This window comes from Hyla sarda, chromosome 2 (genome assembly GCF_029499605.1).
Source record: "Hyla sarda isolate aHylSar1 chromosome 2, aHylSar1.hap1, whole genome shotgun sequence".
Classification (NCBI taxonomy): Eukaryota; Metazoa; Chordata; class Amphibia; order Anura; family Hylidae; genus Hyla; species Hyla sarda.
In genome coordinates this window covers 335,279,174-335,300,563 of record NC_079190.1, presented here as the reverse complement: position 1 = coordinate 335,300,563, position 21,390 = coordinate 335,279,174, and the positions used below count along the sequence as shown (strand labels likewise).

Below are 21,390 nucleotides of genomic sequence, written 5' to 3'. Positions count from 1 at the left end.
GCTGCACCTGGAATTTGTTTAGAGCGTTGGGTGAAGATCGGAGGCTTGTGACGTCATGGCCACGCCCCCCAATGCAAGTCTATGGGAGGGGGCGTGGCATGGGCAGATAAAAGTATGTAAACTGTGAAGTGCTACATTTATTATGAGCAATATTACAGAAAGCTGGAGTTCCATCAAGGCTGTGTTCCAGTAGCACAGACAATGAAAGGCAACGAAGACCTATGTTCCCACGTTTCACTTTTGTTGTATATTTTATGTGATTTTATATCACTATAAAACAATGCAATTTTAACATTTATCTGCACAACTGCAGTAAAATAGTGCAGTTTTTGGTCACCATTTTCCAAGATCACAAAAAAAAAGGCCCAATCTGACAGTAATTGTGTGAACCACTTTAAAAATGCATTGTTTTTAAATATAAAATGAATGATACAGCTGCTGAGGTTCCAAGCTTTAAAAAAAAATAAAATTTACAAGTGGAAATCCAGCCTCACCCTGGTTAAAGGAGTACTCTAGAGGGAAAAAAATGTTTTCAAATCAACTGGTGCCAGAAAATTATACAGATTTGTAAATCACTTCTATTTAAAAATCTTAATTCTTCCATTCTTAGCTGCTGTACACTACAGAGGAAGTTGTGTAGCTTTTTCCAGTCTGACTACAGTGCTCTCTGCTGACACTTCTGTCCGTGTCGGGAACTGTTCAGAGCAGGAGAAAATCCCCATAGGAAACTTCTCCTACTCCAGACAGTTTCTTGTGTCTTATATTAATAGAGGGGGTCTGAAATTAAAAGGGTACTCCTTTGCTCAACGTTTGGAACAAAATGTTCCGAACGCTTAGAGCCAGTGCCGGGGACTCGTAATGTCATGGACTTGCCCCTTGCGATGTCAAGCCCCGCCCCCTCAAAGTAAGTCTATGGGAAGGGCATGGCTAGCATTGAGGGGGTGGAGCATGACGTCACGAGTCCCCGGCACCGGCTTTAAGCATTTCAAACATTCTGTTCCCGAACGCTGAGCAGCAGAGTACCCCTTTAATTTAGTGGGTCAGGGGTTTGATATTTATATAGGTGGTCTGAATATATTTATATAACACATGAAACTTGAGAAGATCACACCTAATTTTGACCTGCTGCTTGAATACAAGCCTATGAAGGGCTCTGTGATGTCTTTGTTATGTGGTGGTCCAACTAGTACAAACTGTGATAAACTTATCAGCAGAAACATGTAAAAAGGGCCCCTCTGTTTTGAAGACAGGTAGCAGTGTCCTACATCTTTTTCACAATTTCCTGGCCAAGTGACAGGAAACCTCAACAGAGATAAGCATTATTAGAAACTTAGCGCACTTTGGGGACACTTCAAATAAGATACTGGAGGATAATAATTAATGTAATATAATGGTTAAGGGGTTCTCTCATTGAAGACAATGCTTTCAAAATGTTTCATGATGTTCTGCAATGGTTCCAGAGAATACTTCTCATTATCCTCCATTCCTATCCCTTCACACATGTGCAGTTATCATTACAGGCCTGACTGGTCACCATAACATGTACCAATCATGCAAATTTACTCCTGCAACTCCCCATCATCTTTCTTATACAATATACACCAATCTTCTATAACATTAAAGGGGTACTCCACCCCTAAACACGTTATCCCCTATCCAAGGCATAGGGATTAACATGTCTGATTGCAAGGGGTCCGGCGGCATTATGGTCACAGAAGCCTGGGGCTTCTGTAAAGGTGACATCACGCCACGCCCCCTCTATTCATGTCTATTGCAGGGGGTGTGACAGTGTCGCCACAGCACCAGCCCGGAGATCACAAGGGAGGGGGGGGGGGGGGGGGTCACAGTGGCCGGAACCCCTGCAATCAGACCTGTTATCCCTATCCTTTGGATAGGGGATAACATGTCTAGGGACGGAGTACCCTTTTAAATCCATTAGCCTGATACTGTGTAGGTCCTTGTCATGCTATCAAATCATCTGAGACCATCAACAGACTCCACCAGACCTCTGAAGGTATCCTGTAGTTTCTGGAACAGACACATCCTTTGAGCTCGTTCACATGAGCATATTTACCGTAAAAATACGGTATATAGTCACTGAATGTTAGCCTCCACTACTATACTGTTTCTCTTCAAGCAGTCTTTTAACCTTTGAATAACATATCTGTGGGTGAGAAAGCCATCACCCGTATTGCTAGCAGCCTCTCCGGAAGTACTACGTAGAAACATTGCTGCTTGGTTTTTGCAAGAGGAAGTTAAGAAAGGTACAGAAAGTTTACTTCTCATATGTGGAACAGCACAATAATACTGGCCCCATTCAAACTAAATACATGCTTTGTGTGATTCCTTTTAGTTGACTGTTAACTGAAAAACATAAAAATAAATAAAAGTTGTCCCATTTGTTTGAGATAAATTCGAATCTGCTGTAGCTTATAGCTTGGTTGTCTTGTAATGACTACGGAACCGAGATGCAGCTGGAACCACAGTGTAGTGCAGGGTGGTGTTGATTTGAGATCAACTTTAACCATTTTATTTGGTTATTACCACAGCCATTATCCATCATACTGCTTGTATCTAAAGTCAAACTAAAAAAATTGCCTTTTTCTGCCTCACTGTTACATAAGGGCAGAGCCTATTGATTATGACATAAAAACAGTCCACACCATTGCTATGAAGCCCAGTAAAGCTCTGCAAATCTTGATGGCACTATTCTTCTATCTCTGCATACAGACACATATATAACTGCCCCAATCAATGCCTGGGTATCTGTCTTTACATTAAAGGGTTATTTCCAATAAAATTATATTAATGGAAATATATGAGTGAAAACATTTAATACATAGTTGATAACAAAAGTCCCAAGAATCCACCATCCTATTCCAGATCTTGAATCCTCTGCTGTAGACACCAACGCAGCATTTCACCTAGACTTCTTATGGCATAACAGATCTTCTTTTGACCAGCTCTGACTAAAAAAAGGAAAGACCAACACATAGGTTTTTGTAGCCAACAGCAGGTATTTTCCAAGCAATGTTCTTATTGTACATACAGAATCACATAAAATGATACACATACAATGCATAAAAGCAGAGCCACATCCATGTTATGGTACTCCCTTTGCTCCCCCAGACCTAGGTTTCCCCTAATAGCTTCCTCCTGGGGACCAGTGGACTACTGTAAGACTGTGGGAATGTTACCCCACTACTACTGTCACCCTGCCCCACCTAGACGTTAGGGGTTGCACCTGCCATTTAATCTTTTATTACCACAAAGTCACTACAAAGAAATTACTGCCAACCACCCTTAATTGCTCACTCCTCCAAAAAGTGTAACTTTTTCAGGTAACCTTTACTGTAAGCAGGAGGAGGATTTGTTTTCTACCCCCACTTTTCTTCCAGGGATTCGTTTTTTTGGATTGTCCCACTATGTCTAGTCAACTCAATTACAGGACTTTCAACATTCTTAGGGCATTATATAGGCCACATGAAGCACAATCTTCCTTAAAGGGGTACTCCACTGGAAAAAAATTTTTTTCTATTACTCTTTCTGGAAAGATAAACAGATTTGTGAATGACTTCTATTAAAAAAATCTTTATCCTTCCAGTACTTATCAGCTGCTGTTATGATCCACATGAAGTTATTTTCCTTTTGAATTACCTTTCTGCCTGACCACAGTGCTCTCTGCTGACACCTCTGTCCATTTTAGGAACTGTCCAGAGTACAAGCAAATCCCCATAGAAAACCTCTCCTGCTCTGGACAGCATCTAAAATGGACAGCAGAGAGCACTGTGGTCAGACAGAACGGAAATTAAAAAAGAAAAGAACTTCCTGTGGATCATAACAGCAGCTGGGAAGGATTAAGATTTTTTTAATAGAAGTAATTTATAAATCTGTTTAACTTTCTGGCACTAGTTCATTAAAAAAAAAAAAAAAAACGTTTTCCAGTGGAGTACCCCTTTAATCCCTCACAGGACTTGCTGAGTCACCTCTCCCAGAGCTTCTCTCCCCATAGGAACCAGGCTTCCCCATAGCACAGCAATAACTTTCCAACTAGATCTTTGACTTAAAGGGGTATTCCAGGCAAAACCTTTTTTTATATATATCAACTGGCTCCGGAAAGTTAAACAGATTTGTAAATTACTTCTATTAAAAAATCTTAATCCTTCCAATAGTTATTAGCTTCTGAAGTTTTCTGTCTAACTGCTCAATGATGATGTCACGTCCCGGGAGCTGTGCATGATGGGAGAATATCCCCATAGGAACTGCACAGCTCCCGGGACGTGAGTCATCAGAAAGCAGTTAGACAGAAAACAGCAACTCAACTTCAGAAGCTAATATCTATTGGAAGGATTAAGATTTTTTAATAGAAGTAATTTACAAATCTGTTTAACTTTCCGGAGCAAGTTGATATATAAAAAAAAAAGTTTTGGCCTGGAATACCCCTTTAACCCCTTAACGACGCAGGACGTAAATGTACGTCCTGGTGAGGTGGTACTTAACGCACCAGGACGTACATTTACGTCCTAAGCATAACCGCGGGCATCGGAGCGATGCCCGTGTCATGCGCGGCTGATCCCGGCTGCTGATCGCAGCCAGGGACCCGCCGGCAATGGCCGACGCCCGCGATCTCGCGGGCGTCCGCCATTAACCCCTCAGGTGCCGGGATCAATACAGATCCCGGCATCTGCGGCAGTTCGCCATTTAAATGAACGATCGGATCGCCCGCAGCGCTGCTGCGGGGATCCGACCATTCATAACGCCGCACGGAGGTCCCCTCTCCTTCCTCCGTGCGGCTCCCGGCGTCTCCTGCTCTGGTCTGTGATCGAGCAGACCAGAGCAGGAGATGACCGATAATATTGATCTGTTCTATGTCCTATACATAGAACAGATCAGTATTAGCAATCATGGTATTGCTATGAATAGTCCCCTATGCGGACTATTCAAGTGTAAAAAAAAATGTAAAAAAATGTAAAAGTAAAAAAAAAGTGAAAAATCCCCTCCCCCAATAAAAATGTAAAATGTCCGTTTTTTCCTATTTTACCCCCAAAAAGCGTAAAAAACATTTTTTATAGACATATTTGGTATCGCCGCGTGCGTAAATGTCCGAACTATTAAAATAAAATGTTAATGATCCCGTACGGTGAACGGCGTGAACGAAAAAAAATTTAAAAAGTCCAAAATTCCTACTTTTTTAATACATTTTATTAAAAAAAAAAATTATAAAAAATGTATTAAAAGTTTTTATATGCAAATGTGGTATCAAAAAAAAGTACAGATCATGGCGCAAAAAATGAGCCCCCATACCGCCACTTATACGGAAAAATAAAAAAGTTAGAGGTCATCAAAATAAAGGGATTATAAACGTACTAATTTGGTTAAAAAGTTTGTGATTTTTTTTAAGCGCAACAATAATATAAAAGTATATAATAATGGGTATCATTTTAATCGTATTGACCCTCAGAATAAAGAACACATGTCATTTTTACCATAAATTGTACAGCGTGAAAACAAAACCTTCCAAAATTAGCAAAATTGCGTTTTTCGTTTTAATTTCCCCACAAAAATAGTGTTTTTGGTTGCGCCATACATTTTATGATATAATGAGTGATGTCATTACAAAGGACAACTGGTCGCGCAAAAAACAAGCCCTTATACTAGTCTGTGGATGAAAATATAAAAGAGTTATGATTTTTAGAAGGCGAGGAGGAAAAAATGAAAACGTAAAAATTAAGGCCAAAATGGGCTGAGTCCTTAAGGGGTTAATGTCCACGAAGTTACTAAGGACTTGCTGCGCCGTTGTGGTACTTTATAGACCATTTTTTTATTTTATTTTGCACCGCACCTTTTATTACAGATGCTAAAAGCCTGTAGTACATGGCATATATGAGCGAGAAATTAATCTGCAGTAGAATTCTTTCACCCAAAATCCCCTCTGAAAGTTTCAGGGAGTTTCTGCATAAACTGTGAAGACTAGAGGCTAGATTATGAATAAAAACCCCAGCTAAAAAGAAAATCCAACTTGAGAAGGCAATAGAATTCTAGTTATGTCACATACAAGGACATTTATGAGTCTGAGTCTCCATATACAGTGATCCCTCAACTTACAATGGCCTCAACATACAATGGTTTCAACATACAATGGTCTTTTCTGGACCATCGTAAGTTGAAACCAGACTCAACATACAATGTATGGACAATCCAGATCTGTGAAACGTGTCAATGGCTGGAAGATCTGACCAATCAGGATGGGCATTCACTGGTAAAACCCCTGTATTCCTGAAGCGTATGCACTGACTGGTGTCTGGTAGCGTCTCCTACAGTACAGGGAGGTATTACATGTTCTGTACACTTTACCTGTACCAGGGTTACCTGCTCCTTTGGACACCAGGTGAAGGCGACTCCATTACTTTTTTTTTTTTTTTTTAGGACATTTCGTGTACTGTACAGGACCCTGAAGAAGCTCCTGTCCTCTACATAGACCAGTGTTTCCCAAGCAGGAAGAACTCCAGCTGTTGCAAAACTACAACTCCCAGCATGTGTCCGGGCATGCTGGGAGTTGTAGTTTTGCAACAGCTGGAGTTCTCCCTGCTTGGGAAACACTGACATAGACCGTGATTTACAGCTCCCAGCAGATCTTTCTTACTTTTATATGGAAGGACTTGCTTTATCTATATTAGTTATCTACTTATTTTTCTTTAATTCTCCCTTTTTCCTATTTTTGGATGACATTTTGGTGCCTTTAGAACCAATTACCAGGTTTCCATAGAGTTCTGGTCTCAACATACGATGGTTTCAACATACAATGGCCGTCCCAGAACCAATTAATATTGTAACTTGAGGGACAACTGTACCTCTTTGTCACTGCACCTAGAAATTGCAGCATAGAGAAGGGACATAAGGGAAGTGGTTTTACAGAAATATAAACTGCATTAGAGGAGGAGGAGGGAGGGGGCAGAGGAAAAAGAGGCTGAGAACTACAGAGCTGTGTCTCTACCGATAGACTCTACTGATAGACCAGCAGCAGCTGCAGATAGTCAGCCAGCCGTGCAGGTGCCTCAGGAATGGCAGGAGCACTGCGATACCTATGCTAGGCTCACCGCTCTATTGTGTGTGTCAAGGGGAAAAAAACAAGAGACTGGCTTTATTGATCTACACAGAGAGTGGATATGGTTTCCACAAGCCCTGCAGACTTCTAACTCCTTATAGCTGGTTCTTCTATCACTGGGGTGCCCATGACAGTCAGCGGAAGTATGAGCAGTGGGTACTGCAGCCTGGAGGAGGACATTGAAGATTATTTCTTCACCGCCAGGGAGAACCTATCCAGGAAAATTGTGAAGGTAATGATACGTCAGTGTTACGGTGTTAGTGTGACGCCTGCCCATGTGCTTTCTGTATAATGGGGGCAGAAGGGGTTTATGGCTGTCATGTATGTGGTGTTTGTTCATCTAACAAGCCTTAAGGAGAGGGCTCCAATGGCCATTGCAACTTTCTGCAGTTGGCTGCTCTACAGGTAAGAGGGCAAGGATGTATGGCCTTTAGTACTGGCTCCATGCCTCTTCTATGGAAGGAAGTTCATGGTACAGGGCCCATGTTACGATGTAATCTATTACATGATGTATAAGCATCTCCCTGTCTACACATCCCATTTATATCATAAGTAAGTTTATTGGTTGTTTCTACAGTATTTTAATTGTTAAGTACACGCCTCCGTTTATTCCCTGCATCCACTATTTACCTTCACTGATGAAGTGGGAATTATACAATTTAGTGTTATACTTGTATGTTATGCATAATGGATGTCTGCTTTTGGATGTACCTCATTTCCTGAATGTATTTGTGACCTGTAACCATGTAATTGTGACACATATTTCTCTACTTGATGATGAAATTTATTTCATGTCTTTTTTTTTTTTTTGGCCCCAATAATGGGACCTTTTGAGTAATGACCTGGCTAAGGCTTTTAAAGGGTAAGTATCACCCAGATTTGTTTCCTTATTAGAGGCTGTTATTGAAAGGTGTTTTTTTTATCTACTTCTATAAAAAAATAAAAAATAATATATATATATATATATATATATATATATATATATATATATATATATATATTGTACATTATTACATTATTATGGGGGTGGCCATCTTGCCTGAGCTGTTTTTAACAGCATTTATAGATATTTTACAGCAGGACCCATGGGCAAAGGTAAAAAATAGACAGGTCACAATCACATGATTGGGAAACATTGCTGAGCATTTTCTGGGACCTTTTCAAAGGTCATTTTACAGGGAGGCTGATCTTTGAGCAATGGCTATTGTGTGTACCTCTGTTATCTACATACTGGTGTCACTGGTGTCATCTGTACATAACAGGAAGTATCAGCTTAGTTTTAGGCCTAGAAGACAGAAAGGAAACTGCAAGATATTAGGAAAATTTGAAAAAACATCACCAAAAAGTCTTAAAAATTTGGTTAACATAAAAACTTAATTTAAATTTTAGGTCCCCATGACAAATTCTCTATTAAACCCATTTAGCCAGAAACAAATTTAAAGCTGGTAAACCACTGCATCTCCTGTTTGAGTAGATGTGGTTGCTGGAGGTGTCAATCAGTAAAGCCCATTGCACTGGATCCCTGCACTGGTCTAAAAGTGCACACCAGGGGCCTTGCTAGGTCTCCAGAAGACCGGGGGCTAGAGCCCATCATCCAAGCCATGCACCCTAGCCACACCCTCAGTTATGCCCCTAACCACACCCTCATCCATGCCCAATTGCATCCAGCCTCCTCCTCCAATATATTCACAACTACCTGCGGACAACTGTAAAGCGTTTTTTCAGCAATCACATTCCTATCACTGTTATACTGTAGCTTACCAAATCCTGAATACTGAGACCAATATCACCAATAATACCAGTATACAAGGAAGAATATTATTCCCATACATATCACCATCATACTGTTACTGACCAAATCCTGTTTACTTAGAACAATTATTACCAATTATACCAGTACAAAAGAAAAAAATGATATGAAAGTCGTGCACAAGTACACATTGCTAGTTGTGTGTTACCAGTACAAAAAATACCACCATACCATCACCACCACCATTATCACTGACTAATACTTTTATATTGTTGCAAAAAAATAAAAATAAAACACTGTATAAAAGACCAATATTCCCACATACATTTACTTTCTAGAGTGACTGTATATACTGTAGGACCATATAGGGGTAGATACCAGCTGTACAGAGGATCTGTATTCCATATAAGCAATTATAAACAGGACCATATAAAGGTAAATACCAGCTGTAAGCTGTACACAGGATCTGTATACCATATAAGTGAATATATACAGAACCATATAGAGGAAGATTCCGGGGGTACACAGGATCTGTATACCATGTAAGTGATTATTGTTACCTCCAGGGACTTCTGTGATTACTGTTACCTCCAGGTCAGTGGCGTCCTCTTTCCTTTTCTTCTCTGTCCAGAGTAGAGTGCCATGATGACCTCTTCCATCCAAAACTCATTTCTTCAGCATCTGCAGGATAAACATGTTAGACTCTGCAATTTTTCAGTACCTTCCCCTCATCTACACAATCTCCACATCTATAGGCCCCCAAACTGTAATAATTCCCTTCTTGGTGCCCTGCATAATAAAAGGGCAGGTAGGTCGGTAGCCAGGTAAGTAGCTAACTAGGTAATTAGGTAGACAGGTATTTAGGTAGGTGCCAGGTTAAAATAAAGGTAAAAAAAACCAAAACCATTTATTCACTTCCTATCCAACACATGGATCATAACCAGGGCCGGATTAAGAGCATCATGGGCCTGGTGCTGAAGATTTTCATGGGCCTTTTTGAAGAAATATATAAAATGAAAACTCAACACAAAGCAATTTTGTTTAACACAAATAAAGTGCATTCGTCACATGTTTTAAGCACATTCAATTACCAGGATAAATGAGTATATGATAGTGTATGGAAACTTTGCATATATTTATAGAATCTGTTCAGCTATAAAAAATAAAAATCACTTTTATGGGGGCCCATATAAGCAGATATGCCATTCAGGAGCATGAAAAAGCTAGGTGAGAAATTATCACCTAGCTTTTCTGGGCTCCTGAATGGCATATCTGCTTTTCAAAGCTCAGCTATTATAGACAGATTTGACTAAAAGTTATAGGTAAATCTATTTATAATAGCTGAGCTATGATAAGAAGATATGCCATTCAGGAGAATGAAATAAGAAAGGTTAGAAATTGTCACCTAGCTTTTCTGGGCTTCTGAATGGTATATAGCTCAGCTATTATAAGCAGACATGCCATTCAGGAACATGGAAAATCTAGGTGAGAAATTGTCACCTAGTTTTTCTGTGTACCTGAATGGCAAGGAAGTTCATGCCTGGTGGAGGCGGCTCTAGACTTTGTGAGGCCTTCGGCTAAATGAGAACATGAGGCCCCACATAATTTTCAGCAGACCTCCCATGGTGATCCGATCCTGGACACCCCATAGGAGCGCTGGAGGTGAGTACAGGTTTATTTTTTTATATAATAGATATAGGCATACTTCTGAAAATAAAACCCTTCAGCTGGATAGCCCCTTTAACAGTGTATTGTGACATCACTGTGCATATTAACCCTGTACTGGCATGTCACGGTATATATTAACCCTGTATTTTGATGTCACTGTGCATATTAACCCTGTACTGTAAATCACAGTACAGGGTTAACATGCACAGCACCATCACAGTACATGGTTAATATACACTGTAATATCACAGTACAGGGGGAGGCCATGCTGCAAAGTACAGGGTTAAGCAGTGATGTCACAGAACAGCATCAGTGTGGAACTGAACATAGTAGTAGGGAGGGCATATAGCATGATGGGTATCATGGATGGCATGGGTCGGCCAGGGCATGGTCAGTGTTATCATGACTGTGTAATGTTTTTGTAGCCGGCTGCTACAGAGTAGTGGAGCATGGTGATGGGGGCAAAGGCACAGGAGGCTGCTGCTGCCTTCACTGCGGCTGCACTGCCAAACACTGTCTGTGTTTACATACTGAGGTGCAGGGGTGCACTGACAACTCATGGGGCCACCATGCATCCATCCATGTGCAATACAAAAAATGTATATCTTAACTCCTTTGGGACACAACCCCTTTTGGCCTTGAGCCAAGATAGATAGATAGGTGTTTCCCAACCAGGGGGGCTTTATCTGTTGCAAAACTACAACTCCCAGTATGCCCATACAGCCAAAGGCTCTTTAGGCATGCTGGGAGTTGTAGTTTTGCAGTAGCTGGAGGCACCCTGGTTGGGAAACACAGTTAGATAGATAGATAGATATGAGATAGATATATACAGATAGATAGATATGAGATAGATAGATACAGATAGATAGATAGAAAGATATGAGATAGATAGATAGATAGATATGAGATAGATAGGTGCTAGATAGACAGATAGATCAGTGTTTCCCACCCGAGGTGTCTCCAGCTGTTGCAAAACTACAACTCAGCTGTCCAGACATACTGAGAGTTGTAGTTTGACTGTTGGGAAGCATAGAAAGATAGATAATCACATATCTATCTATCTCATATCTATCTCACATCTATCTCATATCTATCTATCTGCGTTTTCCAAACAGGGTGTCTCCAGTTGTTGCAAAACTACAACTCCCAACATGCCCAGACAGCCGTTGGGAGCATGTTGGGAGTTGTAGTTTTGCAACAGCTGGAGGCTCACTGTTTTGAAAACACTGGGGATTACCACCGGACAAAATGAGAACCCATTAAGGTATCCTTACCTCAACAGGACTACTAACTACACAACAGATGACCTCCGCCCCCCGCTGGCACAGTTCTTCTTATCTTCTACGCAGGCAGGTCTCAGGGGAATGAAGACAAGAACTTTTCAGAGCAGGGAGGCGGGAACTTATCCGTGCTGGGGAGGGGGGGGGGGCTGGGGTTTCAAAGTCACTGGGGAGGCACCTGAATCAGGCAACAGGCAGTCACAGACGTGTTGGTGCTGAGGGCCAGCGCTCTTATCTCCCGCGCTCCTTTCTCCCGTGCTCCGGGGCGGGGACATAAGGGACGTGTCTGCGCGCAGCACACTCAGGAGCCACCTGGAAGCGGCACTTCCATTAGACCACTTAGGACTTGAGCTTTGGTCAGGGATCAGAGCGAGGCCCCCACCAGAGCGAGGCCTTAGGCGGTGGCCTAATGAAAGAGCCTCCTCTGCATGGCCGGCCCTCTTTTTCTGTAAATATAGCTGTCGCGGGCCGCCCGTGCTATTCGCTGGGCCTATTTTAACGTAGGGGCCTGGAGCGGCAGCTCCATCCGCCCCTACGTTAATCCGGCCCTGATCATAACAGCAGGGCTGCGTCCATCCAAGTAAAGGCGGTGGTGAGGAGGTACAGGTATGACCTTGCAAAGGCAGTGTTCCCCAACCAGTGGGGCTCCAGATATTGAAAAACTAAAATTCCCAGCATGCACAACCAGCCAAAAACTGTCTGGGCATGCTGAAGCTACAGACACACAGCAATAACTGGAAGCTGCTCTCCATAGTAAAGATGGTGGTGAGGAAGTACAGGTACATCCTACACATCTTAAAATATAATGTTTGATCCCGCACTGATCAAATGCCAGAAATACTGATCTTTTGGTCACATCATATAGCGAAAAGTGATCCAAATAAAAGTCCCATCTAAACAAAAATGGTACTGATAAAAACTACTGATCCTCATACAGCCCTGTATAAGAAACATGAAAAAAAAAAAAGTATAGAGGTCAGAAGAGGACAATTTTAGGCACACGCATTTTGATGAAAAAAATTGACAATAAAAGGAAAAACTATAAATGTTTAATATTGTCAAAATAAGTATGCCTAAAATTGTCCTCTTCTGACATATATATATATATATATATATATATATATATATATATATTTTTTTTTTTATATGGGGCTATATGGGTAATTTTTGCGCTGTGATCTGTGATTTTTATTGGTACTATTTTTGTTTAGATGGAATTTTTGGGTCACTTTTAACCCCCCCAGAACGAAAGGTGTACGGGTTACACCCTCGTGTCCTGGTACTTAAGGACAGAGGGCGTACCTGTATGCCCATGTCCTGTTAACAGGGTTTAGACCATTCTCAAGCACTTAGAAACACTTTAAACGCGGTGGGTCCTGGTTTCTACGGGCAGCCAGGACCCACAGTTAATGCTGGGCACTGCCGATCGACTTTTAGACGCTGGGATCAAAGTTGATCGCGGCATCTAAAATGCGGGGTTAACGGTGACGGTAACTCAGTGGAGCTGATCAGGACATCCGCAACAACATTGTGGGTCCCGATCAGCTAAGTTGACAGCGGGAGGGCCCTTACCTGCCTCCTCGCTGTCTGAGGGGTCTTCTGCTGCTGCTCTTAGTCTTTATAGCAACCTTGAGCCGCAGAGCACCGATAACACTGGTCAATGCTATGCTATGGCACAGAATTGATCAGTAAATGCAATCAGATGATTACATGTTATAGCCCCCTATAGGGGCTAGATAAAGAAAATGTAAAAAAAAAAAAAAAAAATGTTTTTAAAAGGGAATCACCCCCCTTTTCCCATTTTTTTAATAAAGTAATAAAAAAAAACAATCATATGTGGTAACGCCGTGTGCGTAAATGTATGAACTATTAAAATATAAGGTCAGCTAAACCACATGGTTGATGGCGTACACATTAAAAAATACCAAATTCCAAAATTGTGCATTTTTGGTCAATTCATATATCATAAAAAATGAATAAAAAGCGATCAAAAAGTCCCATCAAAACAAAAATGGTACAGACCACGGCGCAAAAAAATAGCCCTCATACAGACCTGTATGCATAAAAATAAAAGAGTTATAGGGGTCAGAATATGACAATTTTAAACCTGGTGCATGTGGTTATAATTTGTTAAAAGTAGTAAAATAAAATAAAACCTTTATAAGTTGGGTATCCTTGTAACCATATGGACTAAGAAAAGGTGTAATTTTTACTGAAAATTCCACTGTGTAGAAATGAAAGACCCCAGTTTTGCAACATCTGTAGGCGCACTGGTTGGGGAACGTAGCCTTAGAAGTTACAGTAGGAGTAAAGATGGCGGTGGGGAGGTACAGGTACGCCTTTGCCACCCGGAGGTACGCCCTGGTGCATTAAGTCTCAGGTGGCAAGGGCGTACCTGTACCTCCATCTTTACTCCTACTGTAACTTCTAAGGCAAAGTCCCCCAACAAGTGGGCCTACAGATGTTGCAAAACTACAACTCCCAGCATGCCCAAACAGCCAAAGGCTGTCTAGGCATGCTGAGAGTTGTAGTTTTGAAACCTCTTGAGGCCCACTGGTTTGGGAACATTGCCATAGACGTTACTAAATGATTAAGGAGGTGGCGAGGACGTAGACACCAGCTGCTGCACTCAGATACCTGGTGTCCTGAAAACATGCAGCAGCCAGCAAGTCTCCTGCACGGTGCCGGCACCATCGCCGGTGGCACGGATCAGAGGTGAGGCGCTCTGTTCTTCCTCGGCAGTCACTGTCAGAGGACATCACTGTGGGCGGGCTGTCGTCTTCCAGGGTGCCTACACGTGGTACGTCTGATCTTAAAGCAGCGGTAGCGTAAGTTTTTCACTAATGCCACTGCTGATTTAAGATGGCAGCACCTGAGACCCGGGGCTATAGCCCCATTACACCCCCCTAATGACGCCCCAGGTGCACACTATGGTACCAACAGCATTGTACCACATCATTTGTGGATGGAAATGAGGTGAATCATAAAAGGCAACTTTGGCATCAAGTAAGTGAACATGTGCTAACACGCAGTAGGATGCATGACGTGTATTGAAACCTGCTATGTGCTTGAAAAGGGAGTAGGCCTGTATCCAGCCACTTTATCAAACAGTTTGACTGAAGGAGACAAAGCTTAGTTATGGTAAGCCCAAGATAAGCTATAAGCAATTAAGGTAAAAAAAAAAGCAGCTCTGATGAGCCTTGCAGTATGTTAAATGGAGTCCAGGAGAAATGTGAATACTTAAAAAGTTACATTATTTAAGGCAACATATACTAGCATTAGGCTTGTCAGTAGAAGCAAAAAAAAAAAAGAAAAAAGGTACTCAGAAGAAGCAGCCAAAATCATAAAAAACTAAGAATTAGGCAGAAAGAGGCCAAGCAAGTTATAATAGTTTCTAAAGCACAGGCAGAGGAAAGAAACTAGCACAACCAGTAAAAAGGGGATAACACATTATTCAGATATAAAAAAAAAAAAAAAAAAAGGGAAGGATGTATGTGTATGTAGAAGAGGATAAAGAACTAGCTGACTGTCTCAATGATTACTTCTGGTCAGTTTTAACAGAAGCAAATGAAGGAAAAAGACCTTAGTTGAGTGGGAAAGACTAATGAATCATTTAATGTATGTGTCCACAGAGGAAAAAGTTCTAAGTCAGCTGTCTATTGTTAGACAAACAAGTCACATCAGCTTGATGGGATACACCGAGTTATTAACCCGTTCAGGATGCAGGGTTTTTCAGTTTTTGCATTTTTGTTTTTTCCTCCTTACCTATTAAAAATCATAACCCTTTCAATTTTCCACCTAAAAATCCATATTATGGCTTATTTTTTTGCGTCACCAATTCTACTTTGCAGTGACATTAGTCATTTTACCCAAAAATCCACGGCGAAACGGAAAAAAAATCATTGTGCGACAAAATCGAAGAAAAAAAACGCCATTTTGTAACTTTTGGGGGCTTCCGTTTCTACGCATATTTCGGTAAAAATGACACCTTATCATTATTCTGTAGGTCCATATGGTTAAAATGATACCCTACTTATATAGGTTTGATTTTGTCGTACTTCTGGAAAAAATCATAACTACATGCAGGAAAATGTATACGTTTAAAAATGTCCTTTTCTGACCCCTATAACTTTTTTATTTTTCCACGTACAGGGCAGTATGAGGGCTCATTTTTTGCGCCGTGATCTGAAGTTTTTATCGGTACCATTTTTGTTTTGATTGGACTTTTTGATCACTTTTTATTAATTTTTTAATGGTATAAAAAGTGACCAAAAATACGCCTTTTTGGACTTTGGATTTTTTTTATGTGTACGCCATTGACCGTGCGGTTTAATTAATTATATATTTTTATAGTTTGTATGCAATGAGGAGAGATAAAAAGGGAGGAACAAAAGAGGGCGCTATCTAAGTGCCGTAAATGATGGTATACAAAATAAAATAAAAATTATTTTCAATACATAAAGATGTATACTGGGTGGAATGGTGTGTGATAATCACACTCACCTTTTCGTGTTGTGCAGGTTCAGGCACAACACTGATGTTCGCTTTGTGAGTGTATTCACTCTGGGAAATCCTTGAGGCTGCCGAGCATCCGTCTCGAAATCTGTGATATCGGTCTGGTCTGTAGTGATGTGGGTGCCGGGGAACCTCCAGTGAGGTGCTAGTCCGACCCTGGTGAAATGATGATGCTTCTCTAGGGCGCCTCAGGTATTGTAGATCCTCAAACCTCCGTCCCAAGCCTGGGTTATTGAAGGATGATGCATGAACAAGTGGAAGTTTTAAAAGCGTTATTCCCTTGCTTCATCAGGTCATCTTTATAGTTTGGACATTTACGCATGCGGCGATACCTCATATGTTTATTTTTATATACACTGTTTTATTTTTTTATGGGAAAAGGGGGGTGATTCAAACTTATGAGGGAAGGGGTTAAATGATCTTTATTAACACTTTTTTTTTTGCAATGTTATAGCTCCCATAGGGACCTATAACACTGCACACATTGATCTTTTACACAGATCACTGGCGTGTATTAACACGCCTGTGATCAGTGTTATCGGTGCTTGACTGCTCCTGCCTGGATCTCAGGCACGATTCTGTCATTCACCGATCGGACACCGAGGAGGCAGGTAGGGTTCCTCCCGGTGTCCTGTAAGCTGTTCGGGACGCCGAAATTTCACCGCGGCTGTCCCGAACAGCCCGACTGAGCAGCCGGGATACTTTCACTTTTGCTTCAGTTGCGGCGTTCATCTTTGATCGCCGCGTCTGAGGGGTTAATACAGGGCATCACTGTGATTGGTGATGTCCTGTATTAGCCACGGGTCCCGGCCGTTGATGGCCACCGGGACCGACCCGATATGACGCGGGGTCACTGCGTGACCCCGTGGCATATCGCGGGAGCCGGCGGAGGACGTAAATATACGTCCTTCGTCGTTAAGGGGTTAAAAGAGCTTAGCTGTGTACTAGCAAAACCATTAACAGAAATATTTAACCAATCCTTGGAATTGTCTCAGAAGATTGGAAATAAGAAAATGTTGTGCCCATTCACAAGAAAGGTAGAAGGGAGAATTTGGGCAACTATAGGCCAGTAAGTCTGACATCAATAGTGGGGAAATTAATAGAAACCATACTAAAGGATAGGATTGTGGAACATCTAAAATCCCAAAGACTGCAAAACGAAAAACAACATGTCTTTGGAAGAGGTGTAGTAGACATTGCCTATTTAGATTTTAGTAAAGCTTTTGACACTGTCCCATATAAAAGGCCCATAAAGAACTGCAATGTTTCTGCTTGTCCCATATTGTTGAATGGATTAGGCAGTGGCTGAGGGACAGACAAATGAGAGCTTAGTCAATGGAGTATATTCAGAGCAAGGTCTTATTACCAGTGGGGTATCTAAGGGGTCTGTACTAGGACCTATTTTGTTTAACATCTTTATCAGTGATCTCGATGGTAAGGTATTGGTCTTTTTACTGATGACACAAAGATTTGTAACAGGGTTGATGTTGCTGGAGGAGTACACCAAATGGAAAAGGATTTATGTAAACTAGAGGAATGGTCAGAACTCTGAGCCATAGGGCAGAATATAGAATATTTAATACAATCATAACCTCAGTATCTGAAGAAAGGGATTTAAGGAAATGCTAGCAGAATTCTTGGATGTATAGGGAGAGGCATAAGCAGTAGAAAGAGAGAAGTGCTCATGCCGCTGTACAGAACACTGGTGAGACCTCACTTGGAGTATTGTGTGCTGTACTAGAGGTCGTATCTCCAGAAGGATATAGATACATTGAAATCTAGTTTTCACCGTTATTGCTTACTCAATATGCACTAATTAATGGTAAAAATTTTGCTAATTTATTGAAAAGCAAAAACTAAAATAGTGCATTAACTTCAATATTCAGACCCTTACTTAGTTGAAGCATCTTTGGTAGCTATTACAGTCTCTAGTCTCCTTGGGTATGATGCCACAAGGTTTGTACACCCGGTTTTGGGGAATTTCTACCATTCTCTTCTCTGCAGATCTTGAAAAAGCTTTGTCAGGCTGGATGGGGGTCCCTCAGTGGACAACCTTTTATAGGTCTCTCCAGAGATGTTCGAACACAAGTTCAAGGACATTTACAGAGTTGTCTTTAAGATACTACTGTGTTGTCTTAGCTGTGTGTTTAGGGTCATTGTCTTGTTTAAAGTGGAACCTGTGGTCCAGAGCACTATGGATAAGGTTTTCATTAAAGGATATCTGTCATCAGTGTCACTCGCACTCTGTTGGTACTGGGTGGTAGTGTGGGTGACAATGACGACATTTAAACATACTTATCCCTGATCCGTGGTCCTGTTCGCCCGTTATCTTCCTTATTCGGGCGGCATGCTTGGTGGATGGGCGGTGCTCCTTCTTTATGCCTACTCGTGTCTAGATCGAATGAGGAAGCTGCAGCAGTGATTTCAGCATGCTGCTGGAGGAGTTACGCAAATCTAAAAGTCCTGCAGGCCAGAGGTGGCCGAAAAAGCCATGCAATGAAATGGGAAACCCCCTTTAAGGAAGAAATTTTAAGTTTCCATTCAGAAGCCTGCACTAAGAGTCTGGTGGCCCAAAAGCAGCAATTGGTTTAGTTTGAGGTCTACCGATAAATCGCAATTAACTACTTGGCTTCCAATGAAAACCATTGTGTCACATCTGTCTGTAATATGATGCAACCCAATGGAAAAATGTAGATATGCTTTAGTGGACCATTATATCATAGGCAACATCATAGCCCATCTGCCTCTTGGCAAAGCCACAGATGTGGTGAAACATGTTGATGGGGGCCAAGTAATACTGGTTTTAATACATAAGTGCATCTGTTCTAGTCAACAGATACTGTGTGCTGCAGGTACGGGTGTCATTAGCATAATATCACAATGTAGGATGAGATAGATAGCACAGGTTTTTTAACAATTGTGTGTGTAATTAAGAAAGATTAATACATTTGGTTGGGTATATGGGAGACTAGTGATTTTTTCTCATATTGATAGGTGAAGGTAGAACAACATTTTGTGTGATTTAGTGGTTAAAATACAGTGAAGGATAGAAAGTCCATTACACTCACCTATAAATAGGCTCAGAAATAATTTATTGTGGTGCTTCTGTGCAGGTCTTTACACCGGTGACATATTGTCAAGCCTAGGGCTACTTGTTGTCCGTCTGATTTGAGAAAGCGTAGGAAGGAAGCAAAACAGCCAATAGCTGGACAACGTGTCGATCTTTATGTAAAGACCTGCACTGAATCACTATTGTAAAGAAATGCTATGTATATTCATGGTTGATCACCACATGTGGACATTCTCTCACATATGCTGAATTTTACATTTCTAGATCAATCGTAGCCTCTTCCTTTAGAAGTGCGATAGCAATATTGTATGCAAATAACAGAATATATCAAGTTAACAGACGTGGTCCATAAAACGTAAATAAACCAATCACGTCACATATGGAAAACATTACACATGTACCACAATGCACCATAAAATACAGTGAATACACCATAAATACATAATACACCATAAAATACAGTGAATGGCACTTTCATTCAGTGCACTTGAAAGGTTACAATATAACATACAGAGTTGCTAATATATATAAATATAGTAGCCTGATAACAAGCACATTTTTTCACATAGCTTTAAAAATGTAGTATGAACGTTCTAAGGTTATGTTCATACTACTGGAAATTTCTGTGCGAACATTCCGCAAAGGACCGCACAGGAAAGCGCCATCTTATAGACGGGTATGCATTCCATGTGGTTTCTGCAGAAAGAATGAACATGTTCATTCTTTCTGTGGACACAGAAATCGGAATTTCCGTGCCGGAAACATCTGGCATGGAAATTTTGCCGTGTGCACATCGCAGAAGAATCCTGTTGAATTCAATGGGACTGAATGGGAATTCAGCGGAATCTCTATTTGCAATGCACAATCAGTCATGGAAATTCCGTCATGTGAACATGGCCTAATACACTGAAACAGAATCTCTCATAAGTTAAAAACAATGTACATATAATACTCTATATTGCATATATTACTATTTGTATGGAGTGTATGTCTCTAATAGGATAACACATTTAGGACGTCCAGTTTGAATAGAAGTTAAAGTCATATTAAAAGCCACTATGTATAAGTTGTATATGGAAAACGCCAAGACTACTTTACCCTCTGGTTCACTATACTGTGTGCAAACTCCTATGTGTTGCAAGCAGCGCTGACCTGGTAGTGTTCACATTAGATCCAGGGTTACGAGTCTTTATATGGAAGAAAACAAAAAACATCACACCTGTAGGGTGACCACATTTCCTAACTGCCATTCAGGGACACTTACTTTCACAAGTGCATTTCGTCAAACTTATACGTGAGACTGGCATTGGGCATTATATGTTGAGGCACAGGACAGCCCCCCCCTGACATATGTCCCTGACTTATAATGCCCCCTGTCCTTTGCACAGGACAGGGGGTATTATAAGTGATGGGCACATGACTTTGGGTATTATAAGTAAGCGGCAAATGTCAGGGGGGCATTATTTGTGCATTATATGGGCACATGACAGGGGCCCCCACATATAATGCCCCCTGACATGTGCCCCCACATATAATGCCCCCTGACATGTGCCCCTCACATATAATGCCCCCTGACATGTGCCCCTCACATATAATGCCCCCCCTGTCATGTGCCCCACATATAATGCCCCCCTGACATGTGACCCTGACTTATAATGCCCCTGTCCTGTGCCCCTCACATATAATGCCCCATGGCCTGTGCCCCTCACATATATTGCCCCCCTGACATGTGCCCCTCACATATAATGCCCCCTGAGGGGGCAGGAGAGGGGGCATTATATGTGAGGGGCACATGTCAGGGGGGCATTATATGTGAGGGGCACAGGACATGGAGAATACCCCATATATGAGGGGCACATGACAGTGGGGGGGTCCTGTCATGTGTCCCCACATATAATACCCCCCTGACATGTGCCCCTCACTTATAATTTGCCCCTTTCACCTATAATTTGCTCCCCCCTCCCCTTTCTCACGCCCGTCACCTTTCTCACACGCTGCGGCT

At 41.5% G+C, this 21,390-nt stretch overlaps 1 protein-coding gene across 3 annotated transcripts in view; it reads left to right on the top strand.

Annotated features, from left to right (window-relative positions):
- Positions 1–21,390, top strand: part of RASSF5 (Ras association domain family member 5) — a 91,117-nt gene that overhangs the window by 23,208 nt on the left and 46,519 nt on the right. The window contains exon 1 of one of the 3 annotated variants that reach the window (XM_056558017.1): positions 7,004–7,337. The exons of the other annotated variants lie outside the window; for them this stretch is intronic. Within the exon in view, the coding sequence (XP_056413992.1) occupies positions 7,233–7,337 (105 nt within the window). The 5' untranslated portion in view covers positions 7,004–7,232. Of the gene's footprint in view, positions 1–7,003; positions 7,338–21,390 lie in introns of those variants that run through there. 3 annotated transcript variants of the gene reach the window in all.